General features: G+C 39.8%; 1 protein-coding gene across 2 annotated transcripts in view; it reads right to left on the bottom strand.

Moving 5' to 3' along the window:
• The window catches only part of LOC126202961 (phosphatidylinositol 4-kinase alpha), a 203,645-nt gene extending 184,634 nt beyond the window's left edge, over positions 1-19,011 (bottom strand). For both annotated transcript variants that reach the window (XM_049937089.1, XM_049937090.1), the window contains exons 1-6: positions 18,855-19,011; positions 18,565-18,778; positions 18,298-18,477; positions 14,915-15,104; positions 5,910-5,996; positions 5,614-5,788 (exon numbers count right to left, since the gene is read on the bottom strand). In XM_049937089.1, coding sequence (XP_049793046.1) covers positions 5,614-5,788; positions 5,910-5,996; positions 14,915-15,104; positions 18,298-18,477; positions 18,565-18,778; positions 18,855-18,944 — 936 coding nt within the window. In that variant the 5' untranslated portion in view covers positions 18,945-19,011. The remainder of the gene's footprint in view (positions 1-5,613; positions 5,789-5,909; positions 5,997-14,914; positions 15,105-18,297; positions 18,478-18,564; positions 18,779-18,854) is intronic.
• Positions 19,012-23,840: the final 4,829 nt, after the last annotated feature.

The following is a 23,840-nucleotide window of genomic DNA, read 5'->3' as shown; positions in this document are numbered from 1 at the left end:
GTTCTTGCTCAAATCCGCAAGAAAATGAGAAAAAAAGATCCGAATTGTGGAAGAACAAGTCAAATGTTCTGCATCAATACAATGCACAGGCTCATGCCACATTGTCTGTTACAAAGGTTTCTAGGGAAGTACAGCGTTTGACCACCCACCTTATTCACTTGACCTAGCACCACATGACTTATTTGTTCCCCATGGTAAAATCTGTATTAAAAGGAACACGATTTCAGTCTGCTGAAGAAGTGAAAGAAAAAAAAGGGGGGGAGGGGGTGGGAGCACGTGTCATCAAGGGGCTCATAGAGGAAGACTTCCAGCATTGTTTCCATCAATGGAAAATTCACATAGAGCATCGTAGAGAGAGAGGAGGACAGTATGTTGAGGGTAACAGCAACTACACTGAGGTGGCAAAAGTCATGGGATTGCAATGTGCACCAATACAGATGGCAGTAGTATCACATGCACAAAGTATAAAAGGACAGTGCATGACAGAGCTATCATTTGTATGCACAGGTGATTCAAATGAAAAGTTTTACAATGTGATTATGCCTGTACAACAGGAATTAACAGACTTTAAATGTGGAATGGTGGTTGGAGTTGGATTCATGGGACATGCCATTTTGGAAATCGTTAGGGAATTCAATAATCTGAGATCCACAGTGTCAAGACTGTGCGGAAAATGCCTAATTTCAGACATTACCTCTCACCACAGACAATGCAGTGGCCGATGGCCTCCACTCAATGACTGAGAGCAGCGGCACTTGCGTAGAGTTGTCAGTACTAACAGACATGCAACACTGCATGAAATAACGGTAGAAATCAATGTGGAACGTATGATGAATGACCCATCAGAGCAGTGTGGCAAAATTTGGAATTAATGGGCTATGTCAGCAGACGACTGATGCAAGTGCCTTTGCTAACAGCATGACATCACCTCTCGTGGGCTCATGACCATATTGGTTGGACCCCACATGACAGGAAAACTGTGGCATGGTCAGATAAGCCCTGATTTCAATTGGTACGAGCTGGTGGTAGTGTTTGGGTGTGTCACAGACCCCATGAAGCCATGGGCCAAAGTTGTCAACAAGGCAGTGTGTTAGCTAGTGGTGAATCTGTAATGGCGTGGACTATGTTTACATGGAATCGAGTGGGTCCTCTGCTCCGATTGAACTGATCATTGACTGGAAATGGTTATTTTCATTGGTAATGTAAATAAATAGTTTATTACACACACAATTTTATTCTGTTTATTTTTCAAGCATTAGAAAAACATTCAAAAACACAAAGCCATTAATTCTTACTGAACAAGAGGTTTTAGAATATGTAACTACTTAATCTTGGATAATTTCATTCAACAGTGTCACTTTTCGTCAACTGAGACTTGAAATTGCTTTTCAGTGCTGCCCATAGTATAGGCTCACAAAATTTGTAATCTGGACACACTTTGGGCTGAGGTTGTGTGTCAGAGACAGCTACTGTGCTCAAGATAGATTTATTATCACCACTGTGACTGCAACAGTCTGACATACCAAACTATGCGCTGGCTGACAATGTAATAGTTTAGTGAAAGATGGGTGAGACAGCTGATAGTGCCGACCTGATGAATGGGATTACACCATTTCTGACTTTACAAAGGCAGTTCACTTTCCGTGTATCTCTGTGTCTTAAGGATTTGTCACAACCATTTCGAGTGAGGAAAATATGCTGCTCCACAACTGTCATCGACAAGGGTCAGCAGTGTGTATTGTGGATTGCAACAGAAGATAAACAGGCCACACAGCAGCAAATCTCTTGCCATTCAATGCTGGTCAACAATAAATGTTGAGCAGCTAGCCTGACAACAGTGCACCACACATGTAGCAGAGGTTGTGAGATACCACTTTGGTATACGGATCTCAGTAAGTGTTTTTTTTTCTTTCCTCTTCCTGTTTGTTGCACATTTCCACCCTCAAAATGTTGAGTGACTGATCAAAGAAATTTTCTGTGAAGATCTGTGTCAGGGGCAAATCAGTATATCTTTATGTTTATTAATTGAGATTATTATGCTATGCTGCACATGTATCACAACACTTAACAGAGATTACACAATGGCAGAGGAACCTAGCAAGAACAAACAACAGAAAATTCAGAATGAAATGCAACAATATTATCAGAGTTGTTGCTACTCACCTTACAGTAGAGATGCTGAGTTGCAGATAGGCACAACAAAAGACTCACAATTAAAGCTTTTGGCCATGGGACACACAGAATGCAGAACCTAAACAGACCTGTGACACAGTCATGAACCTTTCCTCCAGAAGCCTTCGCCCCACAGAAATATCAGTCCTTTCCAAAGGCCTCGCCTTTTGCCCCATTCCCAAATACAATCATGCTGGACTTGTTAAAGACCTTCCATCCTTCTTCTGGTCCCTAAAATGGAAACACTTTTTCGCCGCCAACCCTGCCAATCAGACTCAACCAAAGACCGATATCGAACCTTGCCTAACTCAGTTCACTCCTCCATCCAACTGTGATTCACCCCCACTGTCCCCAAACCACAATCTTTAAATTTCCAGAATTTCTTATCCTTGAACTGTGTCTCACCATCATTCCCCAAATCCCTCAACATGCAGACTAACACTACATATGCAGAAAGAACTGCAGTCCACCATCTAAAAACTGATCCTGACCTTATAATCCCATCTGTGGACAAAGGCTCCACCACTGTTGTTTTGAACTGCAAGGATTACCTGGCAGAAGGACTCCGCCTGCTGTCAGATACTTCCACCAACAAACCTTGCCACAGTGACCCCATTCCAGTAACCCAGCAGAATCCCCAGTCACAACTCAAATCCTTAGGCCCATCCCAGAATCTCTCCCCAGAGTCCACCTCTCTACTAACCCCCACACTCCTAACTTCTACATGCTTGCTAAAGCCCATAAACCTAACCACCCAGGACACCTCATTCCGGCTGGTCACTGTGTTCCCACTGAGAGGATCTCTGCTCTCCTAGACCAACACCTTCAACCTATTACCCAGAACCTACCCTGTTATATACAAAATTCCAACCATTTCCTCCACCGACTCTCCACAGTTACTGTCCCTTTACCAGGCGGTGCCCTGCTCGTCACTATTGATGCCACCTCCCTGTACACAAACATTCCTAAATGTCCATAGCCTTACTGCTATTGAACACTACCTTTCCCAATGCCCAATGGATTCCAAACCAACAACTACCTCCCTAGTTGCTGTGACCAACTATATCCTCAAACACAATTATTTCTCTTTTGAAGGCATTACCTACAAACAAATCCCGGGTACGACTATGGGCACCTACATGGCACCATCCTATGCCAACCTATTCATGGTCAATCTAGAGGAATACTTCCTAAAACCCCGAATCCTAAACCCCTCACCTGGTTCAGATTCATTAACGACACCTTTGCTATCTGGATTGAAGGTGAGAACATCCTATCCACATTCCTCCAGAACCTCAACAACTTCTCCCCCATTTGCTTCACCTGGTCCTATTCAACCCAACAAGCCACCTTCCTAGATGTTGACCTCCACCTCAAATCTGGCTACATCAGTACCTCCGTCCATATCAAACATACTAACCACCAGCAATACCTGCACTTCGACTGCTGCCACCTGTTCCTTACCAAGAAGTTCCTTCCATACAGTCTGAACGCCAGTGGTGCAGTAATGAGCAGTACCTCTCGAAATATACCAAGGGTCTCCCTGAAGCCTTCACTGACCATAATTATCCTCCCAACCTTGTACAAAAACAAATCTGCCGTGCCTTATCTTTCCAGTCACTCACCACCTCCCAAAGTCCCATGGTCAGGCCACAGAGGAGCATTCCCCTCGTAACTCCGTACCACCCAGGACTGGAGCAACTGAATTACATTCTCCGCAAGGGTTTCCATTACTTCTTGTCGTACCCTGAAATGAGAAATGTCCTGCCCACTATCCTTCCCACCCTTCCCACAGTGGTATTCCACCATCCACTGAACCTACATAATATACTTGTCCATCCTCACACAACCCCTGCTCTCAATCTCGTACCTCATGGCTCATACCCCTGTAATAGACCTAGATGCAAGACCTGTCCCACACATCCTCCCACTACCACCACCTACTCCAGTCCGGTCACGAAAATCACATATCCCATTGAAGGCAGGGCTACGGGTGAAACCAGTCATGTGGTCTACAAGCTAAGCTGCAACCACTGTGCTGCACCCTATGTAGCCATGACAAGCAACAAGCTGTCTGACTACATGAATGGCCACCGACAAACTGTGGCCAAGAATCTAGTGGACCACCCTGTTGCCAAACACGCTGCCAAACATGACATTCTTCATTTCAATGACTGCTTCACAGTCGGTGCCATATGGATCCTTCCCTCCAACACCAGCTTTTCTGAACTGTGCAAGTAGGAACTTTTCCTGCAATACATCCTACGTTCCCATAACCCTCCTGGCCTCAACCTTTGTTAGTCACTCTCCTCTCCCATCCCACCCCTTCCCTGTTACCATTCCAGTACTACACAGCCGCCATGCCACCACCAAACTCAGTCATTTTATTTCTCTATTTTTTCACTACTTCCCGCCCCCCTCCCCATCTCACTCCTGCCCTCCACCTGACCTGCAGAACTTCACTGTCTGCCACCCCCACCATACTATCCCGCACCCTCCCCGACCCAGCCTCCTCCTTATCCCCACCCAGTCACCACTCCCATGATGCAATGGTGCTGCTGCTCGCAGTATGGTTTCAGTTGCCTGAGATTGTAGTCGTGTGTGTGAGTTGCGTTTGCGTTTGTGTTTGTGTGTGTGTGTGTGTGTGTGTGTGTGTGTGTGTGTGTGTTTGTTTTTGGTCAAGGCCCATGGCCATAAGTTTTATTGTGAGATTCTTTTGTTGTACCTATCTGCGACTCGTATCATTGCTATATGGTTTATAATGTTTTTGAATTTTATCCACTTGTACTCCATATCTCCATCCTCAGAGCTGAACACTGTTGATACTATGTAATTTGTATCTACTCACTCTTGCTAAGCAAAAAAATTTTCTTGCCCTTTTTAACATTGCTTGGAACATCTGCTGTGATTGTTAACACAGCCTCATGATCACTGATGTCCTCCTCTATGTTAAGTTATTCAATAGTTCAGCTCTGTAGGTTGGTAAAAGGTCTAAGGTCCTCATGACTAAGATGTCCATCTAATTGCTCAAAGTGATTTGCAAATTACACACAAAGAAAAATCTCTCACAAATCCCTAACCCTGGTCCTAATTTTAATAAAGTAACTAACATTATATTCTTCAAATTTTAATATTGTTGCCTGATGTTTGTCTGCTCTAAAGCCTCAATAACTACCTTTTCAACTACTAAAGTTAAATTTGCTGAAATAATGATGCTCATAGTACTACAACCACATAGAATAGTGTTTAATCAGTTCACTGTTTACATGTGTTAGCTAGACCAAATGATGCAGCTTCCTTCTCTATTTCCAGTGGTCATTAGGTGAACTTAACTGTAGCCACTATCTCTGTTATTCCTTTTCTGTAGTAGCCAATAATCACTACAGACAAATGGTACTGTAATTATTATATTCATTCCATTGCTATAATAATAATAAATACCTGCAAATGCACGATGGAAAACTGGAGGAGACTTCCTTTTTCTGGTGACTCAACAAACCTCATTTGTGGAAACTGATTGAAACTGGAACCATATTTATTAAAGAAATACGTGGTTGCATCATATGGCACTGAATGGCAACTCTGAATTGAATGACGTTTCAAAGTGCTAACACATCTGTCACAGACAAAATTGTAATTATGTGATTACATTCCACTTTCACTTTAATATTTTTAACGTAGATAATAATTCACAAGCATAAAAATTCTGCAAAACATACTTATCTAATATAACTTACAGAACATCAGATGTTGAATCAACACTGCTACTAGATGGTAAATCAATTGAAGGAAGATTGCCTGATAATGATCTTGGAATAATAGACCTATAAAAAAATTAAAATTTGGAATTAGCTGAACAGATGTAAATTTTCAAATGCAAAATACAGAACAACAATTAGAGGATGGGGAACTCTGGATTTTAAGGTGGCTATGTTGCAACTTGTAGGTCTTGATGACCAAAATTAATTGGTTGGTTTGTGGGATTGAAGGGACCAGACTATTAGGGCCATCGGTCTCCCAAAATTAATTATGTGCCATACAATATTGTGGTCTTTACATGAAATAAATAAAAAAAAAACTTATCTTAATTTTGTGTGAATTTTGCTGTGACTATGTCACAACTTGTAAGAAGAAGACAGGATTTAGAAGGAATGGTTCAGAGGAGAAAATGTAATAACACTAAAATTCAAAACAATTATAGCACAAATGACAAAAATTAGACACCAATTCTTGGGGCTCCACAAGCATCAATTCCATCAACAGTAACACAGGACGAGACAGCCCAATACAAATCGATGCTTAAAACTCAGAACAAGGGTGAAGAAAGTATCAAGAGGCATACCACAGCTCGCGATACAGCCATTCTGCTTAGGCCAGTGATATTACCATATGCACTAAATGAAAGCTCTGGTGACAGGCTGATCTGTAGCACAGGCCACAATCTCAGTTAATCTGGCAGGTGATTAGTTGAGAGTTGATGAAGCCAAAAAAAGGTGGTATGACAAACACATCTTCCCCCTTCCTCTGCATGCATGCCCCCCCCCCCCCCACACACACACACACGTGCACCCCCCCCCCCCCACCACCACACTCTACTTTTATCTTCTCACTGTGGTGTGATATTTTGTAGTTTTTTTAATATGTCTGAAGGCATTAAAAACAAGAACACATCTGCCCAAAAAACCCACATTCCCAATAATTTGATAAATAGCATCATTGGTCAAAGATAACATGTTATGTTACATTCTTAAATATATACGAATAACAAAGCACAACAGACTGTATTTTATGTTGCTCTCCTCCTTTTTACAGCTGTTGATACTCCATATGGCAATTTTCACAGTATGTTACATGTCTAATAATAATAATAATAATAATAATAATAATAATAATAAGTGTATACAAGTCTCTTAGTTTAAACATAAAAGAATAAGAAAACACATTCTACAAGAATTCTTGTATGTGTATATAAATGTTGAAAAACTGAATTGCAAAATGCATGTGTGCACGTGCTGTCCTCCCACCACCCACAGAATGGTCATTCCAGTACCCATTTTCAAATCTAATGACATTCTATGGGAATGTTCCAAAATCAATATGTACAAAGTTTAAGTTTGATATCTCCTTTGGTTCCATTTCTACAGCCTTTTGCAGACGGGGGTCGCAAGCTTGCACCACCTATACGCATGCAGAAGTGCCAATTTTAGATAAATTTTGCGACAGGTACTCTTAACGTACAAGCTGCTGCTGTTGTGTACTTAAAAAAACTTTTTGTGCTGAATAAGAAATTATTACTGGTCAGATTTTTATTTAAATAATCTGGTAACAGCTGTACCACTTCAAAAATGTCAGAAAATGCACTGAATGACTTGAAGTGACCACCTTTAACCAGCCATTCATTACAATTTTAAGGATGCTTTCAGCCAAGACCTGGTAATATCACACACAACCTTGTCGTCTTCTTGCGTTTTTTGTAAAATGTCATTTCTCCTCTATGAAGATATGAGGTGGGATTCAAAATTTTCGGGACTGGTGCTGTCATCTACAAAGTAGAAATAGTAGATCTTTGCACTGCTAGGTGGCGAGAGCTACATATCTGATGGGTCAATGTGTGGAGTGGCATTCAGCTGGGAGGACATGTTGCGTGTCCACAATGATTTCCATAACACTCTGTGTTTGGCGTGTGGCTATTTTACGATGGATACGCAAACAGAACAGCGCGCTTGTATCAAATTCTGTGCGAATCTCGGGAAAAGTGTTACGAAGACTCTTGCAATGATTCAGCAAGTGTTTGGGGGACAGAGCAACAATTGTCCCAGTGGAAGAGACTGGGCTCTCCAAGACACAAAAAAGCGAGACAGGTGAAGAGCACGATCATCGTTTTCTTTGATACCAAAGGAATTGTATCCAAATAATTCGTCCCACCTAACCAAACAGTGGATTCAGCGTACTACTGTGACATTTTGCGATGGCTCCGTGAAAACGAGTGGAGACAACAGCCCGAACTTTGGCGTCAAGGGAACTGGCTGCTGCATCGTGACAACGTGCCCTGTCACATGTCCTTGCTCACAAAGACTTTTCTGGCAAAAAACAGCATGGTGGTTGTACCCCACTCACCGTACTCGCCAGATTTGGCAACTTGTGACTTCGCGCTATTCCCAAAACTGAAACTCAAGTTGAAAGGCCTTTGGTTCGACACTCTAGAGAGGATTCAAGAAGCATCACTGGTGGTGATAAGCACCCTGAAAGAACAGGACTTCCAGAAAACGTTTGACCAGTGGCAGAAGCACTGGGACCGGTTTGCACATGCGGGTGGGAACTACTTCGAGGGTGATGGTGACCATTAGTCCAAAGGTAAGGTTTTCACCAGTCCCGAAAATTTTGGATAGCACCTCGTGTATGCATCTGCAAATTTGATGAAAACATTTTGAGTGCCAAATTTTGCATAGTTTTGGACATTCACATGTCAACTGCATATTCTTTAATCTTTTTTATCTTGCTATATCTGGAAAGACTATTTTTTAAGCTTCAGAAGCTATGCAGTTTAATTTTTGGCCCATGTCCGCCTATGTCTTAAAACCATTACTCTAAGTTCTTACTTTTTTTACATATTGTACACTCTCAAATGTGACAATAAGTAAACAGAAAATAAAGTCAGTGGATGCTGCTTTTATGTCAATAAAAATACAAGTGTAGTTATATGCAAATCACGCTAGTTCACAGCCGAAGTACTGATGCTGAACTGTGTTCGCTTCGACCTTCTGTCCGAAATTATGTTGTATAAATGGAGATGATGTTTTAACTACTGACGATGCTTTTGGCACAATTGTTTTATGAATCTCCATTGCAGGATGTGATTTTAGTGTATTTTACTTCTGATGAAGGTATATTTAGATATATCGAAACCATGGTCAAGAATTTTAATAAATCTTTATCCTGCAACTGATTTGGCTGTCATCTTTTACCGTGAAGAATTTCAACAATTGCTGTTTCAGCCATGTTTAAAATCTTAAAATATGCAAATCAGCTTCCAAGAAATAAGCAGCAAAAAAAAAAAACAAAATAATAATTCATGCCTACTTATGAATGAAACTGCACCCAAAAGGTTTCATAAATTCATCCCTGATTACATTTCATTAAGTATTATTTGAGATATATAAATCACTGTTGAATATGTTGCTGAGACATTGTTACAACATTCTTATAATCTCATTGTGTGTTTCTATTAACAGATGAAATGACCCCAAAAAGGTTTCGTAAATTCATTACTGAACTTTTGTTTTTCAACATTATTGAAAATATTACAACATTTTTAGACCATCTTTGAAGGAATATATATTATCTTTGAACTGTCAGTATCTCTCTTGTGTTGATCTTGTGATAAGCTTGCTCTTAGAAAGTTTTGTGGCTGTACTATTTTGTGTTTTTTATGTATCATGAAATGAACCAAGAAATACCTGGTTTTTTTTTCAGGGGGCAGGGTGGGGAGGGGGGGGTTGAGATGACACTGACCGGCACCATTTTATCATGGTATAAGTGAGCTTAAAGCAGTGAAAGAAATGTCATTGTTGGGCAAAGAGCTTTTGAAAATCAGATCTGGACTTAACATTACAAAAGACATCCAAATACCTTCATACCATAATGCCCTGCTGCTGACGAAATTTCAGTTTTGGCAAAATACCTGCTGTAATCCATTTAAAAAAGAAGAAGTTATGAAGTCCAACTGACATTTCTCATGCTGAAAAGTTGAAACTGTATACTAGGAAAGTTTTCAAACCTGGACAGAAGATTTGTCCTAGACATAGACAAGAATTTGCTTATAAGCAACTACAGCAGCAGGATGAGCGAGAATCAATGCCTACTGATTATATGGACGCTGTTGATACTTGCTACACAGTGAATATTTAACTAGTGTCTCTCTGAGATTTGCCCTTAAATCTTGAACGAGTTGGTAAAAGGGATTCAACAGGTTACACAAGGTAGAATGTTCAGAAAGCACAAGGTCCCATCACAGGGGTGGTTGAGATGTTGGTGTGAGCTCCACTGATGCTGTGGAAGCACAAGGACAAATGGTGAAGCAGTACCAGAAATGTATGACTATGGATATTCCAATAAATAAACTAAAAATTAAAGTGCATTGTTGAAGTCATTTAAACAAAGTTCAAATTCCAGAATGAGATTTTCATCCTGCAGCAGAGTGCATGCTGATATGAAACTTCCTGGCAAATTAAAACCGTGTGCCAGACCGAGACTCGAACTCGAGACCTTTGCCTTGACATTTCATATCAGCATACACTCCACTGCAGAGTGAAAATCTCATTCTGGAAACATCCCCCAGGCTGTGGCTTAACCACGTCCCTGCAATATCCTTTCTTCCCGGAGTGCTCGTTCTGCAAAGTTCGCAGGAGAGCTTCTGTGAAGTTTGGAAGGTAGGAGACAAGGTACTGGTGGAATTAAAGCTGTGAGGATGGGTCGTGAGTCGTGCTTGGGTAGCTCAGCTGGTAGAGCACTTGCCTGTGAAAGGCAAAGGTCCCGAGTTCGAGTCTCGATCCAGTACAGAGTTTTAATCTGTCAGGATGTTTCAAAGTTCAAATTCTGAGCCTGTCTCCCAGCAGTTGGTGTGCAGAGTAAACAGCAAAAGAATTCAGTGTGTCTGTGAGAATGGTGAAGCACGCAATGAAACTAAAGATGGAGGCTGGCATCCCGGCAGTATCTGCAAAATGGGAGGAAAAAAGACTCAATGATAAGATCACAAAAAGGCTTCAGGTTCTCTTCTGATGCATTTTCTTGGCTGTGCCAAGGTGATAGAAGAGGTTCATAACTTTCTGAACAGCATGGTGGCAAGCTGGTATGACATGGGCATACAAAAACTGCCACAGCGTCTAAAAAATGCATCGACATAAATGGCGATTATGTTGAATAACAGCTAAATGTTCAAGCTTTAAACTGATGTAAACCATTGAAGAATTAAACAGGTCTACGTACTTATAAAAAAAATAGGAGACCCTACTTTTGGAATTACCCTCGTAGAACACAAATGGTGGGTTCATATTGACATGGATACACTAGACATGTGTCATGCAACTGTAGAAGATTTTATTGAGGAACTAGTTCTAAAAGTTGATGGTCTGATAAACCACCTTTTCCTTTGAGAACAGCAAAGTTCATATCTGAGCCCCCTGAAACAAAATCTTGCAACTAGTAAAGTGATCACTTTTATAGTTTTGCTGAGAACTATTTGTCATTGAAAATGGTGTTCAAGGGTTTCACTGGAATAACAGCCATGTCACATTACATCCCCTTGTGTAAAGAACTACAGAATATCAGCATATGCATTATAGGTGACTGCCTTAATCATGATTGCAGTTCATGTATTCACAGTGGCAGGTTAAATATTTGAGGATAATGATAGGAGAAATCAAGCACATTCACAGCTAATATCTAGTTCAGGACCAGTGCCAGTCACAGCAGTGCTGCTCTACTGCTCATGTGTTGGCAACACATCGGTTTCATGTAGCCAGCGGGATGATTCTTTGACATAATCAATGAGAGGTGAGGATAGGCAACGTATTTCTAGCAGCGTTATTGAAAACATTATCTTGTTTACTCTTATTTGGTGCATTAGTGAGCTTTGAGATAAATATCTTGTGATTATGATGGCAACACAGTCCGTCGGTGCATGTCTCGTGGATTAAATGCCTAGACATGAAATGTACCAAATGTGATGGTGAAAGGACTACACAGTCGATCCATGTGACCATACTGAGTTAAGTGGATATAGTAATAAATGCTGAACTATCTACCTCCTCGCATGATTTAATTAAAAAAAACACTGAACCACTTACGTAATGGGCTCACACAGATTGACTCATAGCAACGCGAAGTAGAGAAATATTTCAAATATATTAGTTAGTTGGTTGTATGCTCCACAGCACAAAATGCATATACTATATTTATAGATTTATTTATTCCTATTCAAGAATTCACCTATGGTACAGAAGGGGTTGTCGAGGAGATATGATTTCCATTTATTTTTGAAGCTATTAACTGGTGTCATTTTATTTCATCTGGTAATTTGTCGAAAAATTTTATAGCAGCATATTTTACCCCTTTCTGTGCCAAAGATAGGGTGAGCAAAGGATAGTGTAAGTCTTTCTTATAACTTGCGACGCTGTTCTTGGTTTGCAGATATGAGGTGTGACTGAAACAAGGAGCAGTTAAATTTATAATACTCTTTTACAGCTTTCTTCTGAATTATTACTTTAAAACATGTCATCTGGCTGCTGCTCTCTCATTGGCTGTGTAGCATAAACAGCTGACACACCTTCTTTTGCTCCCATTGAACCTCACAGCAAGCAATGACAACATTCCTATGTGAAACATGTAAGCATGCCACTGCCCCTATTCTACATTTTTACGCACATTCACTATTTTAGTGGTGGGATCTGCTGCCCAAGACAATAATTTCAAGGTTTATGACTGTGTGAAAAGGACTTGGATATACCTACTAAGTGAAATTTCTTTGGAACCAGGAATGAAAAATTTCCTCGTGGTGGAATTGAGGAACAGCTAGAAGAATGGTATCTCATGCTAGTTTGCAGAAGCATTAAGATAATGAAATATTGATGCCTGCAGATCTTTCAAAGTTCTGTAATGACAAAACATTTCAAGCACTTTTTTACCCAGAAAGAAATTCAACAAATTCAGCCTGACAAAGAAAGACTGTTTGCCAAAGGCCACACAATTGCTGGGACAACAGTAAATCACCAGTTCAGGCCCAGTGATTTGAACAAGATCAGAGTAAGTAAAGTTCCCAATGACACTGCAGCATTCACAAAAAATGGTTCAAATGGCTCTGAGCACTATGGGACTTAACTTCTGAGGTCATCAGTGCCCTAGAACTATCCCAGCTGTTCCAACTACAACATTACAATGCAGACCGTATGCTGCTTACATGTATGACAATGCTTGGTGGCTATGAAATATATGTGAAGTTTCATTTGAACACAAGAGTATCTTGGTCAGCTTTATGGAGCCCCATAGTCCTTCCATTCCTTCCACTGCCCATCTACTAAAACTACTTGTTGGATTCCAGAGCAAGACAAATTTAAAATCATAGAAACACCAACATCAGAAACGCAGTATATTTGCTCTGAACAAGATGTTGCAGGCAATTCACTCAGTCTGAAGCAGAAAAGAATTACTTCAGTGCATAGTGTGTTTAAAGCAGTGTTTCTGGATTTCCATTTACTTTATTGCCACTTATTACTTGAAGTTGATTTGTGTACAACTAGACTTTCATTTTTATTTTTGATATAAAAGCAGTTTTCACTTATATTACTTTCTGTTTACTCATTAATGTCACATTTGGGCATGTGCACTGTGAATGACAAGTAATAACTTTGAGTGATGTTTTGCAGCCATTAGTGGGTATGGGTCAAAAATTTAACTATACAGCTTCTGAAGCCTAAAGAATACTCTTTCTACTTACATCAATATAAAAAGATTAAAGAGTATATAGTTGATACCCAAAATGTTGTCATCAAATTTGGCAATGCATATATTTTGATAGAGAAAGACAAAGGTTGTTGTACAAAAACCACAAGAAGACAAGGTGGCTTTGTATCATATTACCAATTCTTTCTCAACATGCCCATAAAAATTTAATTTATGGCTGGTTAAAGATAGGCTCTCCATGTCACACAAACAATTTTCTGCTATTTTTGAAGAAGTACAGCTGCTGCCAGATGAATTTAAAAATCTAATCAGTAATATATTCTTATTCAGCACAAAAAGTTGTTTTAGTATGCAAAAGCACATGCTCGTAAGTTAAGTGTACCTTCTTGAAACCTACCCAAAGGTGGCACTTTATCACGCATATTGGTGGTGCAAACCTGCGACCCCTATGTACAAGATGCTGTGGACATGAAACCAAAGGAGATTTTGAACCAAAGCTATATGCATCTCCATCCAAGACATTGCTGAACCTACTCAATAAATTTTACTTAGTTCAGATATGGATGGTGGGGACCATGTCTAAAACTGGTCCACTTGAGATCAAATGTTACAAAATTATGTTCTAGAATGAATTATTGATGATGCAGTGAAACACAGAGTACAATAAAAATATTTTGAATGTGATAACTACAAAAAGTAGGAGGTCATGCTGAAAATTGTTACAATTTACAAGTTGGAATAAACAAGATAACAGTGCATACTAAAAATGGTGTGATGCAAATGAACCAGGTGCATGAAATACAGCATTAAGATGTTTACTTCAGTACCAATGTTTATAAAAATTCAAATGGACAGCTCCAGAGTTGAAACACAACGTGTAACCATTCAAGGATGAAAAAATAAAATAAAATAAAAACCCAGAAGTCCACTTTGCAGACTTCCAGAATTAAACTCAGCTACTCTTATCACTATAATATGACATGGACATCAGGGTTGACATATAAATCCAGTAGCTGTCATCTCATCCCCCCTTCCTGTAGATCATTAATTCTGCATCACTTTACTCTTTCATGTACATTTTATGGTATTTTAGATGTGGATTTTAATATGTCAGTTTTTAAATTGTGAATTCATTCACATATAATCAACATAAACATAGATGCTCACTATCTAATACATTAGTGTTTTAATTACCTATTAGCAAACACAAACAGAATGACAAATATTCACAGAAAAGATCAATAATAGTTCTTCACTAGCTGCTGTCACAATAAAAAACACTAACCAAAAATTTGAGAAACTTCTGTTCTTGTTGAGCTGATAAGCTGATCCCTCATTGCGATATGATGTTGGCACAGGTGGTTCCGGCCTTGGAAAAATTCGGCACAATAACGGGGTATCACCAGGTGCACAAAAACGTCCCATTGAACGTGCCAGTCCAATCAAGATTGGTACTGTTGATTTGCATAATGTCACTGAAAAACGAATTTTAATATTACAGTGTTTACAGCAATCCAGTAGGCAGTGCATAGACTCAAATGAGTTTTTCACTCTAAAACATGGTTGTGTTATTTTATCAAGGCATACTTTTGATTCATGTAGTTGTTAAAATGTGAGAATTGAGTAAGTTACACACCATAGGCATTGCTGGCTCTCAAAAAATTCATAAATAAAATACCATTTGTTCGTAGTTTGCATACAGCAATTGTTTAGTTATTTACTTATTTATCAGTAGATTTCAGCAAAAATGGCAGTCTTCAGCAATGTGAAATGAGTCAAGATCTGCACTATGTCAGATGGGGGCTTGTTAAATATCTTACCGTGTCAACTAGGGCAATCAGTACCACTTGTCTGCTTTGATCTGAGATATAACGATGATGTATTATGTCATGGTGATGCATCATATTTGTAATGTATTCTGTCTGCAGGTGATGTTTTTGAGTATGAGGTGCAGCACTCTAGTGGGTGGTACTCATGTTTCTAAACTGTTTGCAGTGGGTGATATTAGACCTTCTGAGTGCTGGTCGTGATGGTAGCGGTAGTGATAATGAGAATAATAATAATAATAATATTGGAAGAGTTTGTGGCAGTTTATTAGTGAGTTATTTAGAAGTTAGCAGTTACAGAGTCATTTGCAAGTTGAAATTATTAGTGCAGTCTGTTGTTTATGACTGGAATTTAATTTTGTTTTGATTTTTATTAGTCATGGATGTGACAACAAAGATTACGAGATTTCAAGAGTTTGTGTTGATGAGATGGTTTTTGCTATCATTACATTGCTAGATTTGTATGTTGACTGACTTTGGCCAGTATGTTTTCATGGGTTTAATATTTTTACTACAATATGTATTGCATGTGTGTTTCTGTGCATAACTGTGTGGGTTCTTGTATTTCGAAATTGCTGTTACTGCAATTGCTTATGAATTTTTTGGTTGGGTTGTTAGATGTTGGTAATTATTGTGTTGGACTGTGAGTAGCAGGTATCATGCAGCTTGTTTTACCTACATTGATATTCGTCGTACAAGCCGGTTCTGGTTTTGTGGTACCATGGACAGGTCAACTGTTGCTGACATCGCCTTTTGTTAGTTTTTGCAATTTTTTGCTTAGTGTATTAGCTTTATTTATTGAATTTTGTAGCGCAATCTTTTTTATAGTGTAAGTATATATCTGGAGTCTCATTGTCCATACCGTGCTGTCTTTTTTTTTTATTTTGTTACTAGTGTGTACTGTAATTTCTTTTAGGATTTCTGTATTGGTATCAGTATTTTATGTTGAGCCACACAGCTTAACTCTGATTCCAGAATGAGGTACAATATGAGGTATTGGCACAAGCAAAGCTGAGTGAATCAGTCATGTCACACTCGGGTAGCTCAGTTGCTGGAGCACATGCTTGCAAAAGGCAAAGGTCGAAAGTTTGAGTCCCAATCTGGCACATCATTTTGATCTGCCAGAAAGTTTGTATCTCTGGTTGTCAATACTTTTATGATATCTTTCACGATATGTCAATACGCATGTAGTGCTATTTATTTTCGGATTTCTATACTGATTTTTTGTTATATCCTGTTTCTATCATTTCTGCATTTGAACATTTTGTAATTTATGTGATTTTGCAGTAGTTATGTTCAATTTTAGTTTGTCCCCACCCAAACCCTCTACATTGCCCCATTAGTCCTGTCAGCTTCAAAATTTATTGTAAATAATTTGTACAACTATTTACTTAATGATTACATTTTCAAAGTATGGAAAAGTTTAAAGGTACTGGTCACAATCACATTTGAGGGGCATTTTGTGGCTTGGTAGGACTTCACTGATCAAGGACAGCAGGTGGTATTAGACTTATTTATTCATCTTACCATCAGAGTACAAAACTCTACTCTACACCTGGGACAAGCAGCAAAGTGTACATGAAATGTGCCTATATTATGATTATGTACATCACAGTTCCATTAAAACTGGTTTTTATCGTCAGCAACAATGTACATGGAAGTGAGTAAGAATTCCAAGTTCCTTAAAATGGCATCTGTAATATGCACGATTATCTACTTGATACAATATCCTTATTGCTCACTTCAGCTGTACATACACTTTGTTTAATTTAAGTGCACTGTCCCAGGAGGTAATCCCATGAGAACACAGAGTGAAACCATGCAAAACTAGCCAACACACTTGTCTTTAGGTAAACACAATGAGAGGTGTTTCTAAGAGAATAACAAGCTAAACTGAGCTTCTTGATTAGTTTATCGATCTGTTGACTCAATTGTAATTTGTTATCTGGCTCGAACCCACTGAATTTTACTGGCCGTGCTTCATTCAGTAAATGACCATTAACGTCACTGCTGGTGCTAAATGTCACTAATGCTTGTCTGAAATTGCATATTATGACTTTCTGTGAGATTAAGACTTTAACAGTGAACCACTTACAGGTCTTTTCATCTATCAACTGCCCTTTAAAGCCATTGGAAGGCCATTTATATAGATCAGCAACAAGAGTGGGCCCAGTATTGAAACCTAATAACTTGTACAATGGGCAGTACCTTCTGCCACACATTTTGCATTGGTTTGCAGAGTATGGATGTAGATGCAAATCAGGGCTTCTCACATGATGCACCACATGATACAATCTTCATGCTAAGTGAGTAGCATTCTCAACACTGTGGCTGATGTCATCCTACATTGAATAAGTGTGTTTATGGTGCAAACTGTTACCTGCAACCTCTAGAATTACTAATTGATCTTATTTTCCAGAGCATAAATGTAACTTGACCCTTATACCTCTTACTGTCAAATTGCTTTGAAACTTCTTCAGATGTTCAAATGCTTTTGTCCTCCACTTGCAAGGCATTGAAGCTAATGGAAACAGCTCGGCTGATTAGTGCCTGCTGGATCTTTTTGCTGATTTCAAAGGACTGAGTGTAAAGGTGTAGACCAAACATTACTACTTCTGAATACAGCACATGACACTGCTAACCCTTCTTGCACCACCACCAAATCAGCTCAAAGTCTCAAGATAAAATGAAACTATTGACCAGCATGTCTAGCTTTCTGCCACATACTTAATACTTCTCTGAACTACAGGAATTGAGTATTTAAAATGACTGGGTAAACCGCTGAAGTTAACAAATATTTAATTTATTAATAATCAAATACAACCATCAACGCATCACTTACGTTTTGCCGTCGATCCCCGAGGCGGAGTCTGTTCTTTGTAGCTCCTGCACAAGTTCGTAAGCACTCCAAGAAAGTCCACTTGAGTCGCTATGATCTCATCTCGTACGGCTTCATATTTCGCTGCAACGTCTGACAGGAGTGTGTTTAAGCAGAAACTAAATCTTTCTGCTACTGGTACTTCTGCATGGAGGATTGAACAAGAAAGTCATTTATGACAGTCATTACAGAACACGAATAGAAAATAACAACAATGACAACTATTCTTACTTTCCGTAGATGTAGTGCGCACTTCATCTAGCCAGACTGCTTTCGCGAGACCCTTCAGCAACCTTACAAAATACGGCAGAATCCTATCCTTGTGCTGGAAATTTGATTCCAAAAAATAAAGACCCAAAGCAATGACCGCATCTTGTCCCCTCTGATCAAGACGAAATATCCCTTGTGCATTTTCTTGTGGGCACAACGCAAACAGTGTGTTCACCTGAAATTAAAAATAACAACTGTATTGACGCAAATCCACAGCAGACGAATCAGTGGTACCTAAAGAAAACTCTTACTTTCTCCCATGGAGTATTTTTGATGGCGGCAAGGGATCTCGCCAAATGTTGTACAGTTTTTCTAAAAACATGTTTTTCCTCGCCAATCATTATGTTCAAATAATTCCTACTGGTCCAGCAGCCGCAAATTTGTTTACAACCAACATCTAAGTCCAAACTGACATTTTGCAAGTCAAAGATCTTGAATCACAAAAAGGTAAAGATAAGAAATAAAGTGGTCAAAGAACAACGATGTTTTTCATGTGTCATCAGATGTGTTCCTTCAGCGGACTCGGCAAGAGAATATTCAGTCTTTATGATTTGCATTTCTTTTATTTTAATAACAAGACAGTAAAGGCCAATTCGCACTGGATGTCATGACACGTCAAAACACACCACAATACAATTCAAAAGCAGGAATTCCACAAGCCGTCAGCTTCACGTAAGAGTTTCTCGTGAAGAAAGTTTTGACGTTGTCGTCGCTATTAACATCGGAAGTTAATTTAAATTTATTCCAGGATGGGTAATGGTAACGTAAAGTAACGACACAGTTACATAGCCTATAACATATACTTTATTCCGTAATCGACACAGGACAATCTACGTTCGCAGTACCAGACATTAGATATGAATTGCACTGTATGATCTTGGTGTCAGAACCGTCAAGGGCAGGAATCTTTCGAAGCGTTGCATATCTATTGCACCAAATGTGTGTAAATGATGAAAAGTCTGTCCTCCACGTCATCATTAAACTGACAGACCGCTTCAACACCGCCAGCAGTTCATGATCGTAGGCGGCCACTTGCACTGATAATCCATCGGTTTACACGGAAATAATAAAAAAAAAAAAAACGAGGGGCTCTTGAATGCCCGCAAGTTCTTGCTACAGGATCGCCCGCATGGCCAAGTCACTCACGCCAAACATAGTCGTCTATTGAGGGATAGGTAGTGGATACCCTAAAGTCGTGGCATGTACGAGACAGTCTTTAATTTTGTCAAGGCATGTTGCATACGTGGAGTTCACTCGACCTTGTACATACCAGTTGTGTTCTTGGCAGTTAGAACTTCTGTGAGCGGTGCCCATATGGCAGCATCATTAGGGGACTGTCGACGATAGAAATTAATCATTCTGAGGAAACGGCGTAGTTCATGGAAATCTCGCTGTTGAGGTAGCTGCCTGACGCACTCTGCTCGCTGTGGTGTAGGGCAGATAACAGTGGCGTTGAACAGGTGGCTGAGGAAGAGTACTTCAGGCTGATGAAGGTGACAATTGTCATTGTTAATGATGGTGCCGTTGCCAGTAAGCACATTGGGAACTAGTCTGAGATGCAGCTCGTGCTCCTCCTGTGAAGGAGAGAAAATTAGAATGTCATATAAATACACATAACAAAAATGGAGATTAAACAGGATACTATCAATGAACTGTTGCCAGGTCTGGGTCATGTTTTTGAGACCATAACACATATGCAGAAATTCATATAAACCGAAGGGCGCCATGGTGACCACCTTTGAATATCCTCCTTACTCATGGGTATCTGTGGGGCCAGGTAGCTATCAATGACTGTGTGGGCATTCATGGCCTTATAGTCTCCACTTAGCATAAATATTACCATCTTACTTGAGCACTAATTTGATGGGAAAAGCCCATGAACTATCAGGTCACATGATTCCAACTTGCAGTAATTCATTAACGGCAGTTTTTGCCAACATAGAGCTTATCTTGTGGTAACCACCATGGTCTGAGGCAGACAGGAGGGGCCAGGGTGCTAGTAACCTTGTGCACCATCCCACTGTATGTGGCGCAAACTGTATTTGTGACTGCATGGTGGGGATGGTAACACACTCAGATGATGTGAATGGAAGATGAACAGGACATACATTACTAACCTGAGCTGGACGTGGATGCAGTGTTGCCATGCATGCTGCGATGGTAGGTGTCCCTACTGTACAGCTATCTGGTTGAGTTACTGTATTGGAATCAGTTGAAACAGATGGATGAGATTGTTGCGTCAGGGTAGACGTCAGGTAGTGTTGTGCTATTGTAAGTTCATCCAACACTGTGTGAATGATCCACTGTATGGTTTCACTTTCATCCTGTAGGCATTGCAGCTCTAACCTTGTGTCGAAATAATGCTGTTGCAGTTATTGCAGTTGGGCCAGTAACGCAACACAGCTGTGCAGGTATCGTTGACCTTCGTCAATCATGTCATAATACTGAATGCTTTTCGAGAAAGGGATAGTAGAACCCCATCACGCCAGTGGGGTCCATAATCGATGACACCAGGCAAACATATAGAAGTGTCAGAGGAAGTCAACCGCAAGCATCAGTTTGGTGACATCTGCAAAGAGGAAATTCCACAAAAACAACTCCTCAGAGCCAAGAAAGAGATGCAGATCGATAGACGGTAATAGAGGAGTCATTCGCCACATAGAGATGGATGGCAGGTATATTGCTCATTGCTGGGAAATGTCCATGGGGCGAGGTACTCAATTCTAAACCTATGTCAATGAGAAATAATTGTCCATGTACATCTTAAAGATGTAGAGTCCATCACTCTGGTGAAGAGGCAGTGTGTAAGGTGCTTCATCATCATATAGCAAGGGGAGGTGATTTGAATTGTCAAACCAGTGTGATTATTGCAGATCACATTTTGCTTCATCAATTGTCCACTGTTGCAAGCTGTGTCACCAAACTGCATGTGGGAACAACAGAGCTGTTCACACATAGAAATGTCAAAGCATGAGGCATGGGTGCCGGTTGTGTGAATGTTTCTTATGGTTGGCTGAAGGTCTTCATCACCTGTGGCGGAGCTGACATCACATATGGCACTGTTTGGTTGTGGTTGGTCTGGTTTGGCCGCACCTACCCAGTTGGCAAGGGGTAGCTGCTGAGAGCCATGGTTGTTTATATATTGTCAGTGTTGTAAAACAGGAAAAACCCTGTCTGCCATTATTAATTTGTTTGCCAATGATTCATACATACGTTAACTCATCAGCAGCTGTACTTGAGGTTGCAGCCTGACGCTCCACAGAGTCCAAACTGTGCTATCAGGCATGTGGTTAACATCCACCAATTTACATAATCAGCATCAAATTTGTGAAGGTATCCTGCTGCCCATGTTCTCATCACAAATTACTTGTCTTACTTGCAGCTCTGATGTCTGTGAAAGATGTTTGAGTAGTGCAGACTTCACAGCACTGTATTTATTGCTATATGAGGGTATCAGAATAATATTACTTATTATGTCAGCATATTCAGTAAGGTGCTGAGCAAAGTAATGGATTTTTCAACGTCGTTCAAGAGGCCATGTGTGGCCAGAAAGAACTCAGAAATGATGAACCAATCACAGACTGGTCTCAGCAGTATGGAGGCAGCTTAAGTTGTGAACCAAAATGGGCGGCAAAGTCACTCATGCATGGTTGTGCTGATGGCCAGGAAAATATCTGGAGAGCCATGGTGGTTGCGTTCACAGTATCCGCTCATCGTGCAGGTTAAGTTCAGTACCATGTGATGCAGCATGAAGTGGTTGACCAACACTGGACATGGTCTGGCAGGCATGTCATCATCAGTGTCCATTTGAGAATTTGTATGTCCAACAAACTAGTATATAGTACTTGTACTGGAATGTTATGCATGTGAAGTAAAGTCTGGAACAAAATAACCCAATAGATTGCATTAGGGATACATTGTTCAGTACCATACTAAGAGAGATCATTTTCTAGCTGCCAAAAGCATCGGCTGCTGAGTATTTCCCATGAAGCACTAAACATATATCTAGGAATTTAAGTGTTCTGTAGTTGCAAGCTGGCTCCATTGTCGATGTATGGTAATTTAGCTGGAAATGAAGAGCATTCAAATGAACTGTATGGATACATCATGGGTAACCAACGTAAATTTTACCCCAGAATGGGATAATGGTAAAGTTAGTACTGACACAGTTACCTATAACATGCACTTTATTCCATAATCGACAAAGAACGAATACATGACTAAGTCGACAGCAGGGGTAAAGCACAATGAATCATAGATCCTTATATTTGACACCAGGCTGCCGTTGCTAGTCATAGAATTTCCTCGTCGCTGGTAAGGTACCTCCATTAACCTACACTCTCGGAAAAAAGTCGCAGCATCAAGAAGGAGTTCTGTGCAATAGATGACAGTTGGTAGGCATGTTTCTATCTCTGGAAGACGATGTCTATTCAAATTTCGCGCCAATCGCGTAAGAGTGGCGCTAGAAACGCTACTATGAGGATGCAAATCAGGTTTTCTTTAAATAACGCCTTAACTGTCGTCAGTGTTAGTTATCTTTGAGATTGGACATAGCGAGTTGATGTTAGTCATGCACACCTTTGGGTTGACGAAGACGCCATTACCAACACCTCACTGAGTTTAATATTTTTTTTATTGCACTTTATTTTTGTGGCAATTGCAAATGTTCTATAAAGAGTTGGATATTTTTTCTGTTGAGTGTTCTTCCAGACACAAGGGTAGACGTATGTAAGCGACAATTTTTCAGGTTTTACAATAAAAGAGCAGAGCTGACTGCCACACTATAAATAAACAAGAATATAAGCTGATGAAGCAGTTTTCCTTAAATAACATTTTAAGTGAAAAAGTCAGCTCTAGTGAAGGAATAAAATTCCGTTGTTTATGATGTTATCAATTTCATAGAGAAAAAAACATAATGAATAAGGCAAACAGGTTCTATTTATTCCTTTATAAATATTGTTTGATGTGTTTGTTTACATATATTTTCGACAGCAAATAAATGTCGACATTTAAAAAGAACACTTCACTTCTCAACACTTTACCACACAAAATCGATAAAGAATATACATTGAGAAGTTTGCTTTGAACATTAATAGAGTTTATTTTTACTATATCCTCAGTTCCAATACTATTCTCTGACTTTTTGTATCACAGATGTTAACTCATGACCTTAGTTTCACTGTTCAGTACTGGGCTAAGTGAAATGACATGATGTGATGTGCCACGATGAACAATGT

Source organism: Schistocerca nitens, chromosome 9 (assembly GCF_023898315.1).
Source record: "Schistocerca nitens isolate TAMUIC-IGC-003100 chromosome 9, iqSchNite1.1, whole genome shotgun sequence".
NCBI lineage: Eukaryota > Metazoa > Arthropoda > Insecta > Orthoptera > Acrididae > Schistocerca > Schistocerca nitens.
This window is presented reverse-complemented; position numbering and strand designations above follow the sequence as displayed.